At 43.2% G+C, this 16,138-nt stretch overlaps 1 protein-coding gene across 1 annotated transcript in view; it reads left to right on the plus strand.

Moving 5' to 3' along the window:
• MAGI1 (membrane associated guanylate kinase, WW and PDZ domain containing 1) overlaps positions 1-16,138 on the plus strand; it is a 264,046-nt gene that overhangs the window by 247,532 nt on the left and 376 nt on the right. Inside the window, exons 19-25 of the mRNA XM_026052605.1 lie at positions 2,290-2,583; positions 5,840-6,007; positions 9,637-9,727; positions 9,862-9,922; positions 10,907-11,050; positions 12,111-12,249; positions 15,753-16,138. The exon at positions 15,753-16,138 is cut by the window's right edge and continues 376 nt beyond it. Of these exons, the coding sequence (XP_025908390.1) occupies positions 2,290-2,583; positions 5,840-6,007; positions 9,637-9,727; positions 9,862-9,922; positions 10,907-11,050; positions 12,111-12,249; positions 15,753-16,138 (1,283 nt within the window). The remainder of the gene's footprint in view (positions 1-2,289; positions 2,584-5,839; positions 6,008-9,636; positions 9,728-9,861; positions 9,923-10,906; positions 11,051-12,110; positions 12,250-15,752) is intronic.

Genomic DNA, 16,138 nt, shown 5'->3' on the forward strand with positions numbered 1-16,138 from the left:
TAATAGCCAAGCAAATGACATAAATTTGAGCTTTCTGAAGTTACGTATTTTATAGGAGAGTAGCTTCTGATGTTGTTGGCCAGTTTAGGAAGTTCAAGCTGGGGTCTATATTTTCCAAAAAGAATGAACATGAGGTAGTTATTCAAGCGTAGGCATCCATAAAAAAATGAATAGTGATGTACCTCAAGCTTAAAGGCATCAAAAGAACATTTTTGTTGAAAACTAGGCCCACAGTGGACGTTACTACTAGAACAGTGGTTCTGAAATAACTGTAAGGCTGGGTTCCTTCCAGACAATGTAAAGCAAATACTCATTTCTTCTTTCCATTGTGGATTCAATACTGGGTTATGTCTTTGCTCTGTTAGCAGAGGAGAATTACAGGAGCATCCTGGTGCTTTTGTTATTGCTGTCAGAGAGCTGCCCATGTGAGAGCACAAAAATAGAGATGGAACTTGGTAGGAAAGGAAGAGCAGCTGAATTTTTGGTGGTATTTTTGTACATAGTTTTCTTTCCGCTTTTAAAAGCTCTAGGCTGGGAATTATCATAAAAAGATTTAGATGCATGAGATGTTGGTGTAAAGCCTTGAAATTCAAGGGCTTGTAACTCCAGATGAGCTGTTTCAAAATCATTTCAAATATGGATGGTTATTTTGGGATAAATTACTCATTTTGTATTCATAAGCCTTTGAAGCCCACCATAACTTTTTAGACAAGCCTTGTCTTCAAATTTGGCCTCTTATTTTTCCTCTCATCTACATGCTGGTAGGAAAAGATTATTAACCTTAAGAGGTTCTCACTGTTCTGAAGTTCATATAGGGGAATATTTATGCTTTTGAGTTCCTAATATGTAGAATATTGTGGTTTTAACGCATGTTCAAAGTATGTAAGTCCAGACAGGTAATTCTTTTTCAGGAGTATTTGAAAATCTGTTCCCTTGGACCATGGGCTTGCAGGTTTCGATTTTGTGCTTGGCTCCGATTTTCTGGTTGCTTTTAAGATCTTCAACCCAATCTTGATTCATCAGACGAACTGGCAAAATGACCTGATTAACAGAGGCAGCTGTTCGATAGGGACAAGAGCACTGTGCTGCTTTTAGCTGCACAAAGGGACTGTGGGGACCTGGCTGGATAACAAAAAGCAGAGATTATTGTGGACCATAAGCTTTACCTGAGCTACTCCCTGACAAAGAAGAACCCTGCTGGGATGCAGACAGGGAACAGCTCTCCTGATTTCCCATCAGGAGGATGGCTCAGCTGCAATATGGTCCAGTACATTATGAAAGACGTGTTTGAGTTGGAGAGGGCCCAACTGGAGGGAGTCCAGAGGACCAGTGAGAATAAGGAGAGCTCTAGAAAACATGGTCTGCAAGGAAATATTGAACAAATTGGGATTGTTTAGCCTAAAGCAGAGAAGGGGGTGGAGGTGTTAAACTCCCCAAGACTCTAAGAGGCTGCTGCAAAGAAGGAGGGAATAATATGTTCTCCATATGCCTGCTAGATGGATGTAGAAATAATAGCCTTATGTTGCAGCAGAGATTTGAGTTAGATATTGCAACCAATAGATTGCCTGGGGAGATATTTAACAGCAGATTAGACAAACATCTGTCAGGACTGACAGTAAGTATAGATGGCCCTGACTCAAGCAGAGTGTAGACTAGATGATTTTTTTGAGATTCCTTCAAGCCTTGTGGTAGTTGATTAGATTTTATACTAATACCACATGCAAGCTCAGTTGCTGTGCAACAGTTGTGATATGTTTAAAGGCTCCCCCAAAACTCTGCTACACAGGACAGGTGATAGTAGGTGGTTCTTAGCTTAGTTTGCAAGTGTCTTTGCTATCTTGTAGGTGGTTATTATTACTGTTTAGAACAGATCATGCTAAAGGCAGTCAGTGCTGTCTAACTGATAGTGTTGAGTAATACATAGGTGCTAAGAAGGGGATAGCTGTGTAATCTAATGTAATCAAGGTTTAAAGAGCTAATGTAATCAAGGTTTAAAAATGTCACAGATGCAGGCACGTGATGCTGCACTGGTCTAGCTGTATTGCTGTGATGGTTGCAGCAGTGAGTGGCATTGATTGTACACTCTGTGTGCTGGGAGCACCAGCATGTGTGGTCCGTGGTATCACCTGACAGAGCTGTCAGTGGTGGTGTCCAAGAGCCCTTTCTCCTTCTGATCCTGATCCGTAGGTGAAAGCTCGAGATCATTAATTTTCCCAGGCACACAGAGTTTTTCCAGCAGGAAACACCACAGGCTGCTCAGCACGAACGTGCTTTTTATTCCTCCCCTAGTTCCCAAGGCAGAGAACGAAGTCCCGTCCCCAGCCTCCTCCCACCACAGCAGCAACCAGCCGGCGTCGCTGACGGAGGAGAAGCGGACCCCGCAGGGCAGCCAGAACTCCCTCAACACCGTCAGCTCGGGCAGCGGCAGCACCAGCGGCATCGGCAGCGGCGGCGGCGGCGGCAGCGGCGTCGTCAGCACCGTGGTGCAGCCCTACGACGTGGAGATCCGCCGTGGCGAGAACGAGGGCTTCGGCTTCGTCATCGTGTCCTCCGTGAGCCGGCCAGAGGCAGGGACGACGTTTGGTGAGTGCCCATCCGGCTGCTGGCCGCAACGGAGACGCGCTGTAAGGCTGCAGGCGAGGCACTGTGTAATTGCACTTAATGAGCAGGTCCTGATTTATGCAATTCTGAGTGCAGGTGGAGGTTGGGAGTTGGTAGGTGTTGCATGCTGGGCTTAGCTCAGCACAGTCAAGAAGCACCAAGTGAGAGCCTTGAACCTGAGGAGCAAACTGCCACCTCTGGCCATTCCCAGTGTTGCCTGAGCTCGCTGTGCGGCACGTGGCTGCCCGGCGAGCTCAGTGCCCACAGGGATTTGCTCCAAGGGATTCCCCCAAAGCTGGAGCGCTCGCTAGCGTGGGAAGGGAGTGAGTGCAGTGGGTTACATCTCTGGGTCCTGGATTGGAGCCAGTTGGGTTAAAAGCAGTAATGCTTAAACTGATTAACTTCTCTTTGGCAGTCAAGGTTATTCTCCTGATCCTCATTATGGGGTAAGCATGCTGCTAGCTGGAAAGTTTTAATTAGTGGTGCTTGCTGGTGAGACATGCAGTGGAGAATATTGTTAAAAGAACAGGTCTGCTCCCTGACCCCTCGCCACCTTGTGTCTCCCCTTCGCAGACTCCTTTCTTTAGAGCAGGGAGAATCAAGAATTTCCTGCACCAACACATTTAGTGTGCTGCCTTAACAAATCAGTCACGGCTTCTTGCTGTAGACAGCCCTTCTGCTAGGCAGACATCCATTTCAGGTGCAAAAGCAATGCAGTTCTGCCTACAGAGCAAATGAACCATAGTTGAGAAGCACAAATAAGCTGGGTTTGCCATTATGCCCAGCACGGCCTGCACTAGAGCATAAATGTCACTGCGGCAGGGGAAGCAGCTCCAGCTGCCCTTTTCTTCTCTACCTGTCTCTGCTTCAAGGGCCAAGGGCAGTGTCTGCTTTTACATTGTAGGGGAAGAAGAAGGTGCCCCCTTCCTCTTGGTCTGTGGCATGTGGAAAGGGGAAGAAGGAAGGTATCTTTTATCATGGTACCTTTAGAAGCAGAGTGGTGTTTTGCAGGCAAAATACATTGCAGTTTCCCTGTATGTCCTGCATGTTCCTGGAGGGTGCATGTGGCAAAAATCGCCTTACCTGCTTTGGTCTAGACTTTTTTCCTCGGAAATTTCCTGCTGTTGCCCACCACCAGTGGCCTTGCGTTAGTTAAAGCACTAACAATTACAGGATTGTTGTTTATGGGAGATGAGCTATCTCTAACACTGTTCTGGGCAGTTATAATATGTAGTGTAGATTCGGTGCATCACACTCTGTCTGTTCTCTGCAGCTAGGCCACCTTGCACTGTCCTCGTTCCTTGAAAGTGCTCTTCCAGAACAGGTATTTTGGTGCCAGCACACAACAGCACACTGCAATATTGATTAAACTGAACTCGGTCTAAATTTTCTGAAAGCATTTGATAATGTGTGTACAAATAATTTTTACTGGATAAGGAACATGCTTTAACTGTTCTCTGCAAGAAAGCTTTGACGTGAGATTGTAGAGAGTTGTGTTTGCTTTAGCCCAAGATACTGCCTAACTGGAAGTTATTTGTGCAGGGGTTCCTCGTGGAGATCGGTTGATCTGCAACTGTTTTTCCTTTATTTTTTTTTGAGTGTGCTCAACTTTTTCATAAATCTCTACATGAGATGCATTCTCTCTGCTCTGTGGTGCTTGCTTTGCACTTGCTTTGAAGTTTTTTCTCTTTTGTAGGTAGTATTTAGAGATGGGCCAGGCTGCTTCTAAAACCCACCTTGGTGTGGACTTCAGTCATCTGGGTCCACTAAATTGGACAGAATAGAAACTCATTTCAGATGCCCTCAAAACAGCTCTGAACTGGATGGGTCACTGTGTTATCAGAAAGAGAAACTGCCTAACATTAGAGTAAAAGCAAAACAAATCCCCCACCATCTGTGATTAATATTAGCACATTTTGCCGATTTTCATTGTGTCTTTCTAACTTTGTTCTTTCGCCTCATATTCCTTTCCGTAGCCTTTACTTCTTTATAGTCTTTTTGGTATTGTTATGCATGCAGCAATGTATATCTCTAAAACTACTAGTCAAATAAAAGATTACAGCACACGGGGAAAGTGCACCTTAAGGGTGAATGTGTTGTGCATGTGAGGTTTGAGATGATCACTCTGCAAGTCTCATGCTTCTCATCATGTGCTGTGCACTAAGGGGCCCTTACCCATGTAGGGAAGCCCTATGAAAACCCAATGGATTTATCTGATTTGAGTTCTCTATGTCCTGCATCCCAGTTCTACAGATATTGAGGAAAACCCCCTCATTTTGGGGCCAAGCAATTATGTGGAGTTTTGACTCTGGCGCACATTCATCCCTAAGTGCTCTCACTGTGTCTGTTAGACATCTCAACCATTTTGCGTGTGGTTTTAGAGGTATTTCTATCAAGTGGTCCTTGCTCCTTCCCTGCTCCCATCCCTGTGCCATCTAAGATCAATAAAGGGGATGGGCTCACGGGGCTGCGAGGTGGAGGACTGCACCAAGCTGCTTGGCTTTGTCAGTCTTGGCCCATCCCGTGTGGTCCCGTACCCTACCCAGTAGTTCCTTTATTCCCAATGGGAGAAAAGCAAACAAAAAAAAACCCTTATTTCTTACTGCTTCCCCATGCAGTGCTGATAGATTGGGTCTCCATGCTAGAAAGGGAGCCGTGTTCCCTCCTAGGCCTAGAGTGATGGTATCTTTCTAAACTGAGAAAGAACAAAACATTGGCAGAAGCTCCAAAAGCAGTTGTCTTAGAGGAAGACTAGAGATGTTGACATGTAATCTTGGGGGAGGAAGGTTATGTTTTGGAACAGCAGGTCTTTTTTTTTTTTTTTTTTTTTTTTTTTGGTTCAAAAATAAAATCAGGATTGAGGTTATTATGGGGCTGCTGAGTGCAGTTGTAGGCTTTAAAAATGTCACTGTTTATTAACAGAAATCAAGCATGTCGGAGGAGTTGATGGATTAACAAAATACTTTTTTTGTAAAAGAAATAAAGTATTGTGCACTCATGCTAGTTGATTGCCAATGTTTTGAACACTGGCAGCAAAGCTATCCTATAATAACTTTTGCTTGATGCATTAATTAATTAACCCTTAACCTTCTCTTTCCCTTTTCAACCCTTTTTCTCCTTTTCCCCTTCACCCTATTCCCATGTATGTAAACAAATTAAAAACCAAACCAAAACAAAAACAATCCCCAAACCAATACAAAAGCGGGAAATGCATGTGTGGCCATGCCTCACAAAATAGGTCGGATAATTGAGGGGAGTCCCGCAGACCGCTGTGGCAAGCTGAAAGTAGGAGACCGCATCCTGGCCGTGAATGGGTGTTCCATCACCAACAAATCACACTCGGACATCGTCAACCTAATTAAGGAGGCGGGAAACACCGTGACTCTGCGCATCATTCCAGGAGATGGTAAAGTACATGTTTGCTGATATTTTAGCTTGGGCACCCCGTTGCTTTCTTCCTCGTCTTTTTTGCTTTGGTCGGAGCTGTAGTCTTGGAGAACTCCTTTCCCAACCCTCTTTGGGAATTAGCGGTGGCTGAGGTTGTGCAGACTTTTTTTTTGTTGTTGTTGTTTTATATAGGGAAGTCCCATTTTAAACAGAGGGATGATCATTGACCGTATTTAAAAAAAAAAAAAAAAAAGTTTCCTTTCTTATCCATATTCCTATCCATATTCCTACAAGTGTCTCCATAAGATGACCTTCTGTAAATTCTCAATCTGAGTATTTCTGGATTGTATTCTTAGGTTAATTACGCAGCATTAGATTATTTGGGAATAGTTGAATTGTTGCACACTTAGTAACGCGTTAGAATCCTGAAGCCATCTATGCGTAAGCAACATAGTAAAAGACATGACAGAAAGACATAAAGATATTGTGGTGTTTTAAGCTTCTGGAAACGGAGATTGGTTCTTTTCTCTGGTTGTGTTGCTTTGGAGGTGATCTCAGCACGTTTTGAGATTTGACATGCACTAGTTGTGGAACTGCTTGCTCACTTGCAGCTGTTTTAAAACTTGCTGTTTTAAGTTTTAAAACTTCTTAAAGTTCTGAAACTGTGAAACTTGCATTATTAACAATTATCTAAGACAAGATTGCATTATTTTGGAACAGAAGGAATGGTCCTGTACTCTACTATCATGCTAACAGTTGAGAGTAGTCTATAGATCATGGAATTGAGTAATAAAAATAAGGATCTGCATTATCTATCAGTTTGCTCCAAATCATCCCTAGTTATGTTGCTAAATAGGAACAAAGCACAAGGATATGAAAAAATACGTATCTGTAGCAGAATTAAAAACACTGTTGTTCTAAATTGTAAATATTTTGTTGTTCTTTGTCCTTTTCTGCCGTAGACAGCTCAGTAGTGGGAGCTTGTTTGGCAGAAATCCTCTATAAAATTTGATGGCTTAGATGCAGTGTGCGTTTTTTTAGACTTATACAGGGCATTATTTGCAGTCTAGGAAATTTTGATTAAATGTAGGGAAAAAAAAAAAAAAAAAAAGATCTAGTTTGAAGGACATTAAGAAAAATGTTCCCCCATAATGAAAGCCCTTGGAAGGAGACATTTTCATTCAGACGCCTGGTTTTGCTGTCACTCCGTATATATGAACAAGTGCCACTGCACTTAACACTCCCCAACAACTACAGGGAATTTATGAATTGAACCTGGTATCTCCAAAGCAGGATGTAGAAGTTATTTGATTTCTAGTAAGAAACGCTCAGTAGTTCCCTAATATCATACTTGCTCGGACTGCTGCTATCTGAACCCATGATTATTTTATGTTTAGTTACAGGATAAAAATAATCCAAGGCCAGGAATGATCCAATTATAAGTTATTTTTGTTTATGATGATCTATTTTGCACGAGGGTTTTATTTTCCTGCTGTCTAAGGGCTTCCGGGTCTAATGGTACCTGATCCAAGGCTGCTTCCAGCAGATTGAGTGTTTATGAATAATGAATTGGCTGTAAATCAGGCAAATGTCTGATCTGGCCTCTGTGCACCAATTTTGAAAGACAAACTGGGAGAAATATTTATATTATATGTCTCTGTGTGTGTGTATATATATATATTTGGCATCTGATTAAAATGGAGGGGGTGGAATCTTTGAATAAAAAAAGGAATGATTTCTAAATTGTTTAAGAGTATTTGTGAGATGTAGGCTCCTTCTATGAATGCTCAACTAGCTTTGTTCATACCAATAGATGTACAATATACCATGGCAAGCTGCTTAGGTTGGAATACGTAGCTAAAGCTGCAACTGGTGTTGGGCATTCCTAGTGAAGGGAATGGTGGAAAGCAGGTGGAAAGTTGTGGTTTAAGGAGTTGCACACATTGCTGAGAAGTTTGCTTGAAAACCATGAGATTTAAGAAATTAGTGTCTTGGGCTTTCTTTGGTAAATCTAACAACTCTGAAGAGTACTTGAAGAAAAATAAGAATATATTGGAAGCTAAACTTCTCAAGCAATGAGGAAACTAAGGTTCGTCATGAGACTGACAATAAGCTTATATTGTTAAACTCTTTTAAAGTTATTAAAAATACCAACTCTTTGCTAGGTAATAGTCTTGCACCAACTCATTCTGCCAGGCCCATGTATTTGCAATTAAGTTACAGTGGCTCAACATGCCACCAGCTGATGCAATGATACAGAGAGCCTAAAAATTGTCAACTTAAATTAGGCACTTAACTGGTGTCTGAAGTATTCTAGGGCAGAACAGGGCAACAAATGAAATATTTAGGATATAGACCCACAGCAACTGTGATTCTCCTCGCATTTTTCCTATACTTGTCTTCTTTTCCTCTTCTGCATCTTGGCTGGCTTGTGCCTTAAACTTGTATTTCAAATGTAAGCAAAAATTATGCAGAACTCCTGACTCTTGGGATAGGCTGGGCTAAAGATAGGCACAGCAGTGTGGTGGAGATGCATCTGTACCAAAGATGTGTTGCTGCTCTACTTGGTATTCTCAGCATGACCTACTAAGGTTAGGAATGTTGCAGTCTCTTTGAAGCCCATCGTCATCTCCAAATATTTGTGGAAGATTTCAGAGGTTCTTGTGCTGGATGAATGCTGCACTCTTAATGATGTTTTGCGGCCTTTTTATGCTGGAGACACATTCCAGCATCAGCAAGTCTTCACGGAATACCTGGAGTTATGCCTTAAAATCCAAGGGCTTAATCACACACAGGGATATCCGCAGGCAGCACATCCTTTAAAAGGCATCTTTTGTACATGCCTAGTCTGAAGATGTTGCAGTTCCTATGCTGATGAAATAAGGCTGTAACCAGAACCTTTCATTGGCTGAGGCAAAAGAAATATAAATTTGCAGAAATGAGATTTTTTTTTTCTTTTAGCAGCTGGGCACTACCAAATAGTGGGAGCTTTCTCCATAGTTAGTAAAATGAATTACCAAGTGACAGGAGCACATGAGACAAGCGAGGGCGGGGTGGAAGACCTTGCAGTTTTACTCAAGAAAAGCAGGAGCTTCCACACCGTTTTTGTTCTAACGTTGTGGTGGCTTCAACAGAGCTAAATGAATGGGGTGTTTCTATTGATTGAAACTGACTATTTCCCATCACTGTCCAAGGGGGAGAAATACAGTCATGCAGCATTTTGAATGGTTAAGCATATGCTGCTGGCTCTTCCTCTGAATGCAAGCTTCTGTGCAAGAGGAATGGTATTTTGGGGAGTTGCTGGAGCTACTCAGGAGTGGTAGATTTGTCCTTAGTTAATGACAGTTACTAGAAAAAGCTGGGCCGTGAGGAATATATCACGATAAGTTTCAATGTGCAACTCAAAAAACCACTATTCTGTGCAATCAAGGTGCTGTACTGTAATATATACATAATAGCTCTGACCTAGCTTAGACTTTATTCTTTTAATTGCTGGATTTAGGAAATTTGAGCCTCTCCCAAATTACTAAACAAACAAACATAATGATACTATCCAGGGAAATGCCTTTGCAGAATATGTTGTTTTCTTTTTTTTTCTTCAGTAAATAAGTCACAGTCTTCCCTCATAATAAAAAATTTATTTTACAGAATCCTCCAATGCTACTTTATTGACCAATGCAGAAAAGATTGCTACAATTACAACCACACATACTCCTCAGCAAATACCACAGGAGACCAGGTCAGATTATTTTCCTTGAGGAGAGCGTGTTGACATGCTCTCCCTTTGGTTACTTCTCCATCTTCTTCACATCCCATGAGCTGTATTTTTCCTTTCTCTCTCTTCCTCTCTTTTTCTCTCATTCCTTTCAGCAGGAACAATGCCAAACCAAAGCAGGAATCCCAGTTTGATTTCAAACCACCCCAAGCAGCCCAGGTAAGGAGCATGTTCTAATTGCTATGTATACCACAGATAATTGCTTTCAATGTGCTTAAGGGCTGTGTTCAAATCTTTCCCAAGGAAATTCCTGCTGGGAGGCTGGTCTACATCAGTCTGTTTGGTGGAGAAAGAGGGATTTGTTGATTGGTTTCTTAATATCTGCTGCTGCTGTTTCAGCCTGCAAATGTTTCAAACACAGTCTCATCAAGATTAAAAAAAAAGGGGGGAGGAGGAAGAAGAAAAGGACTGCTAATGATTTTATGACAGTAATAATTTATGTGTTTGTTTATTGAAGTGTGTGTTTTGAGGGGTCTCTCTGGAAAGTACTGCAGCGTGCAGATGAGAAATTCAAAGGATGGAAAAGAACAGACCTTAATAAGGGGCAGTAATTGGAGTGCCCCAGCTTTTGCAGGCAGCGTCTTATTAGGGAGATTATCTCACTGTTAGCTTCCTTGCCACTGGCCAGCCCACAGCTGACCCCTTCCATTAGGGTTTTTGAAACATCTCCATGCTAACAGCATTTGTACTATAGAGCAAAATGTTTGTGCCTCTGAGCTGCTTGTAATGTAAGACATTGGGGGGTAACAAAAGGCAGCACCATGATATAGCTTCATCCAGGTTACCCATAAATATTTTGGTGAAGCCCAGTACAAGCTAAGCATCTTCCAGAAGTACCTTGCTTTCTCCACTGATGCTGGGCAAGGTCCTATCACCAAAGTGTCTAAAAACATGTGGGATGTGGCCAGGCCTTTTAATTCAATCAGCCCTTTGCAGCCCATCACAGGTGCTGCAAATTACAGGACAAATCTGCAGAACCAGGGATCCTAGTCTGTGTGCAGCAACTCAGCTGTTTTTTGTTTTGTGATTACAATTTAAAAAAAAATTATGATTATGTTTGCTGGTTGAATAATTTAAACATGAGAGATAGGATAGCATTTAACTTTCTGTTAAACTGTGCCTATGTTGTCTTCCCTCCAGCAGGACCAAGACTTTTATACTGTTGAGCTGGAAAGAGGAGCCAAAGGGTTTGGCTTTAGCCTGCGAGGTGGCCGGGAGTACAATATGGATCTGTACGTGTTGCGGCTCGCTGAGGATGGTCCGGCTGAGAGATGTGGCAAGATGAGGGTATGCACAAGACAGATGTTAAAAACGACACTCCTTTGCAGCAAGCTAACTTCCCTGCCTCTCTCCCAGGGGTGCTCCCGCTGCTGTGCCAGCTAAGAGGAAAACGAAGTGATAACCAAAAGGAGCAGGAGCTTCTGTTTATTTTTGTCAGCAATTTCTGTCAGAATCTGTAGAGTCTTTTAGAGCTGGAAGACTTCACCTCAGTCTTACTCCAGACTCAGATTTCCAAATTTTACTACATAAGCTGGTGCTTTATGTGTCACAAAGACACATGTGGCAATGAAAATTTAGTGGCCACAGCTTTTTGCCAGCTGAGGAGCTGGAGCCATGGGTAAAGATTCAAGGTACCCTCACTGCCAGTGAGGTATAGTAAGTATTCCTTACTCCTCCAATACAGGATACATAATTTATAGCGTATGTCTTTTCCTCTCCAGATACCATGTGAAGGGCATTTTCAAGATTCTTTTGCTAAGGGTAGATTTACAGGTGCAGAATTTTTGCTGACAGAAATAAATCTGGGCTGCTCTGCAAAAGCCAATGCTTTGACATGCTCTTCCAAGCCCTGTTTTCCTACCCTGATAAATGATTGTATTTACAAGAGCAAGTTTACTGATCCATACCAGGTATCTAAATCCAACTGAGAAAAGACCCTGGAAAAAATGTCTTGAATATCCCAGTTAGATGTAGAACAAATAACCACTTTTTACTAAGGATTTTATGAATAACAAAACTGGAAAAAAGTAAATATATCATGAGTTCAAAGCAGGCATTAAGTAATGCAGTAAAGCGAGGTGGGTTTTCAAAGCGCTGCAGAAAGATGCTGATACAGGAAGGGATTCCCTGTCTGGTTCCTGTCTCGCAGTCCCTGCACCCTGGTCTCTGCAGCCCAACTCGTGGCTGGGGCAGAGCTGTCCCTGGACAAAATCAGGAATGCGTAGCCTCCCCTCGGGCATATTCTTCATCCATTATTGCTGCAGCCATTCTACTCTTCCTCGGATGTTCACGGTGACACTTTTGGAGCCTCTTTTCTAATTTTAGCCTCCTCTCCTTACATTGACAGATTGGTGATGAAATCTTAGAAATCAACGGGGAGACTACCAAGAACATGAAGCACGCCCGGGCCATAGAACTGATTAAAAACGGTGGCCGCAGGGTCCGCCTGTTTCTGAAACGTGGAGATGGCTCGGTCCCGGAATATGGTGGGTCAAACTATGAAAACATTCCTTTCTTCCCTGGCATCACTCCATGAATGGTTTGTCTCAAGATCTGAAGCGGGGATTCTTTTTTATTTTCCTTTCTCACCAGTGTCTTACCAACCTTTGCAACATATGGTTAATTGCCTCGCTTGTGCTGACTTTTCTACACATTTCATCCTTTGCTTGCTTCCATGGACTTGGGGCACAGTGGGCAAGATCATCCTAGCAGTATTTTTGGTGATCAGAGAGGAAAACAAAACAAAAAAACTTATTGTCTTGTCCAGCCAAACAAGGAATGTCATTGAACTGTGCCAAACTGCTTCTCTGCGGCTGAATTGTGGTTTCAAATAGATCTCCACTTCTAATCAATGCAAAAACCGGGACCGGGAATTATTATTCTAAAGCAATGATTTTTCTGTTAGGCTTTTTTCTTAGTTCCTGTCTGTATCCATAGACATGAATGCCAAGATGGCTTATGGGATTTTTGCCTTCCCTTAATATTTATGTAAATATTTATAAAGTTATTTAAGAAAGAAAGGAAAAAAAAAGCTTTACTGCAGAAAATATATTGATTTGGCCTCCCAAGTCCTTTTCTTCCCTCTTAAACTGTCTGCTGGTTTCAACTTGTTAATTTGTAAGGTCTGGAAAGGTGAGGAGGTTCTGAAAAGGTACTCTCATGTCTGTCTTGGGGGAAACATTCGGTCTTTGTTTCTTACTAAGAATTGCATTAGAATTCCTTTTCTTCCCTCGGAGGTTGGATTGCTGGGTGGCCTAACTTAGCTTTCTATTTAATATTATAATTATGTCTTATTTATTTGAGATAATTGTCAAATATTGTGCCCTCGATGGAGGGCTACTCCCAACCAAAGGTCTTTGAGGTTTCTATAGAAACTGATGATTGAAGGGATGTCCTTTATACATTTCTCCTCTAATTTTGGGTTATTTCTGTGTCAGTAGTTCTGTGTTTATCACTCCATTTTCTAAAAACAAAGCAACAAGATCATTCTGCACAATTTATGAGCTAAATTTTCTTTTAATTTACTGTACCATGTTAGAGAATTTCTGCTCATTCTGCTCATTATTTAACTTAAAATGATGAATTCAGAGTATAGCAACAAACAATGAAAGTATTTAATAGTATGGAAGGGAAGCCGTGGGTTTACACTTCTGTAATATAAATAGCACACTGGAAGGTTCATTGATGGCACTGAATTTATGTAATGTTCTTTCTACTTTTGTCTCTTCCTATACTCCTTTGGATGTACAGTACTGTATCATACGCTAGACTTCAGAAATATCCTGTAAATTAAGTGCTTCACATCTCCAAGCATATGTCTGTTGCACTGAGGATGAAAATCCAACACTAATTTTCTTTTGGCTGAGCATAAATCACCAAACATTGGCTTTCCAAGCAAGGATTTAACATGCAGGGGCTGCACTACTGTAAAGAATATCCTTGTAACATTTGGGACTTCCTCTCCTCCGTTCTGTTCACTGCAGTCGCAAACGGTTACCCGAATAATGTTAGTTCCAATATTTTTCTGACTTGATTGGAACGTGCTTCTCTATGAGGCTGTATATTTTTGTAATGAGTTTTGTACTTATTTTTAATGTTGTGGTCTCTGGTGGACTTTATTTTCTGTCGTTGTTTGATTGTTAATGTTTTTTCTATGACATTCCGTGTCACTGTTCCAGCTGTCTCTTAGAATGGGTGCTCTCGTTGTCTGGGTTATCGAATCACCTCCTAGATGTCTCGTTATGTCACTATAATAACAACCGCTGTCTTTGCAGCCTTATATTTGGGTGAAGCCTAGACAATCTGACTGGAAAAAAATAAACTTTCTTTATTCTAAGATAAAATATGAAGATTTTTCTTTCTTTCACTTTTGTTATAGGGAAATCTAAATTTTCTACTTTTCTCTTTCTCTTTCTCTTACTTTTCTTGGTGCTGGGCTCTTCCTTCCTCAGCGATGATACCTCCTAATATCGCTGCATGTATGAGAAATGACAAGCTCGGGGAGTCTTGCTTCTACCTTATGGGCCATAATCAAACTACGGTTTGTAGCTAAAATCAATATTAGGTGTTTTTGTGCTGTGGCCTAATTCCCTCACATTGCTTTCCGCTTCGCTCTATTTTCTATCTGTCCAGCAATTCATTCCGAGCACCCTGCCTCCTTTGAATTGTAAGTACAATGCCGGCCACGGGGGAGCCTCGTGGCAACCTCACGTGGGAGCCAGGTTGCCCCGTGCCCGAAGCCACTGGGGCCTCTGTCCTCGCAGTGGGCAAGTGCAAAATGAGCGTGTTGGGGAGTCACGGCACGGGGTTTCACTGGGGAGCCTCAGAAATAACCAGGAGCAGCTGTAGGACATGGCAAGAACATGTGGAGCACTTGGCGTTGGGGAAGAGAAAGGAGAAATGCCCCCCAAAACGTGGAATTTTTTTGGCTTTTTGGCTGTCAGTATCTAGGCGGCCGGGCATGGAGTGAGCAGCTGCTGAGCTGCCCTGCAGGAGAGGCTTTAGGAGAGAAAACACACAAAAAAAAAGAAAATTAATTAAGAAAAAAAGCCCAATAGCCCATTAAAGCCACCGCCCCACATCTCCCATTCAGTCCATGCAGTTATTTTAATGTTTGCCGTGTCTCTAATGAATCATTCATAAACATCCACTACGAATGACATGGGTAATTGTAGCTTAGTGGTGGCACAGGGCTGGGCTCAGAGGGTTTGGGGGTTGGTTTGGGGTTTTTTGTTTGTTTGTTTGGTGTTTTTTTTGCAATTTTCTTCCTCCGCTTTGCGGTAGCTCAGCTCCTTCTCACCCGAAACGGCCACCCGGCAGCGAGGAGCCAGAGATGAGTTAGATCCAGGCCATCCTACCTGTTCCGATATCTTTCCATTGCTTTTGATATAACAAAGTCATAACTCCTGTCATCGTTTGTCAAGTCATTGTGGCAAAAGCAAAAAAAAAAAAAAAAAAATCCATTGGAGGATTTTTTTTTTTTAATTAGCATGTTAGATCGAGTGATGTCTTTAGCAGAAGGGAAATTAGGTGATTGCAGCCTGTTTATCACACCTTGAAAACATTGTGTTCCATGGTCAAAGCATCATGACTAAACTCCCCACACTTTGAGACTTATTGAAAATAAGGGCTTCCCACCCACGGAAGGGCAATTCCTTCAAAAAAGATTTAAAGAAACTTTTTCCTAGAGGCCCTTTTTTTATTGGAAATGATTAAAAAAGAAAAGCCTGATGTTATTCCCAGCCTTGAGCTTCGCGTGAGGCGCCCCGTGGCAGGAGGTGCGCAAGGGCCATGATGGCTCCGTGGTGTCTCCATGGGGGTCCATGGCAGCTCCAGCACTAACGCGCTACCCACGGGATTAACCCCAGCTCGGGGCCGGCCCCGGCCACTTTGACCGCTGTCCCTTTGTGTCACCGAGGCCGCGTGGAGGGGCGCAGGGCGGCGCGGCGGCCCCGCCGTACCCAACACTCTTGCTCTTGTTGTCTTGCAGACCCCAGCGGTGACGGGAGCGGCGCCGGCGCCGCCGCCGGTGCACAAAATGTATCGGAAATGAGGCTGGCGCCATGCGACCGACGGCAGCACCCATCATCGGAGTCCAGTTATCCACCAGACCTTCACCAACCATCACCACACGGGGACGGGCGGGCTTACGCTAGAGACCTGAGAGGCAGCAGGGAGGCCAGCAGACATCCCAACGAGCACCACACTTGGAACGGGACTTGCCGCGGCACGCTGGGCGGCCAGGGCCGGCCCGAGGCGCCGAGGCGGCGCGCGGCCGAGAAGCGGCGGGAAGGGACGCGGAGCGCCGACGCCACGCTGGAGCGGCGGGAGCGGCGGCGGGAGCGCTCGCCGCCGCGCCGCCGGGACGGCTCGCCC

The sequence above is a fragment of the Nothoprocta perdicaria genome, unplaced genomic scaffold (genome assembly GCF_003342845.1).
Source record: "Nothoprocta perdicaria isolate Ctin4 unplaced genomic scaffold, notPer1 scaffold_9, whole genome shotgun sequence".
NCBI classification, from domain to species: Eukaryota; Metazoa; Chordata; class Aves; order Tinamiformes; family Tinamidae; genus Nothoprocta; species Nothoprocta perdicaria.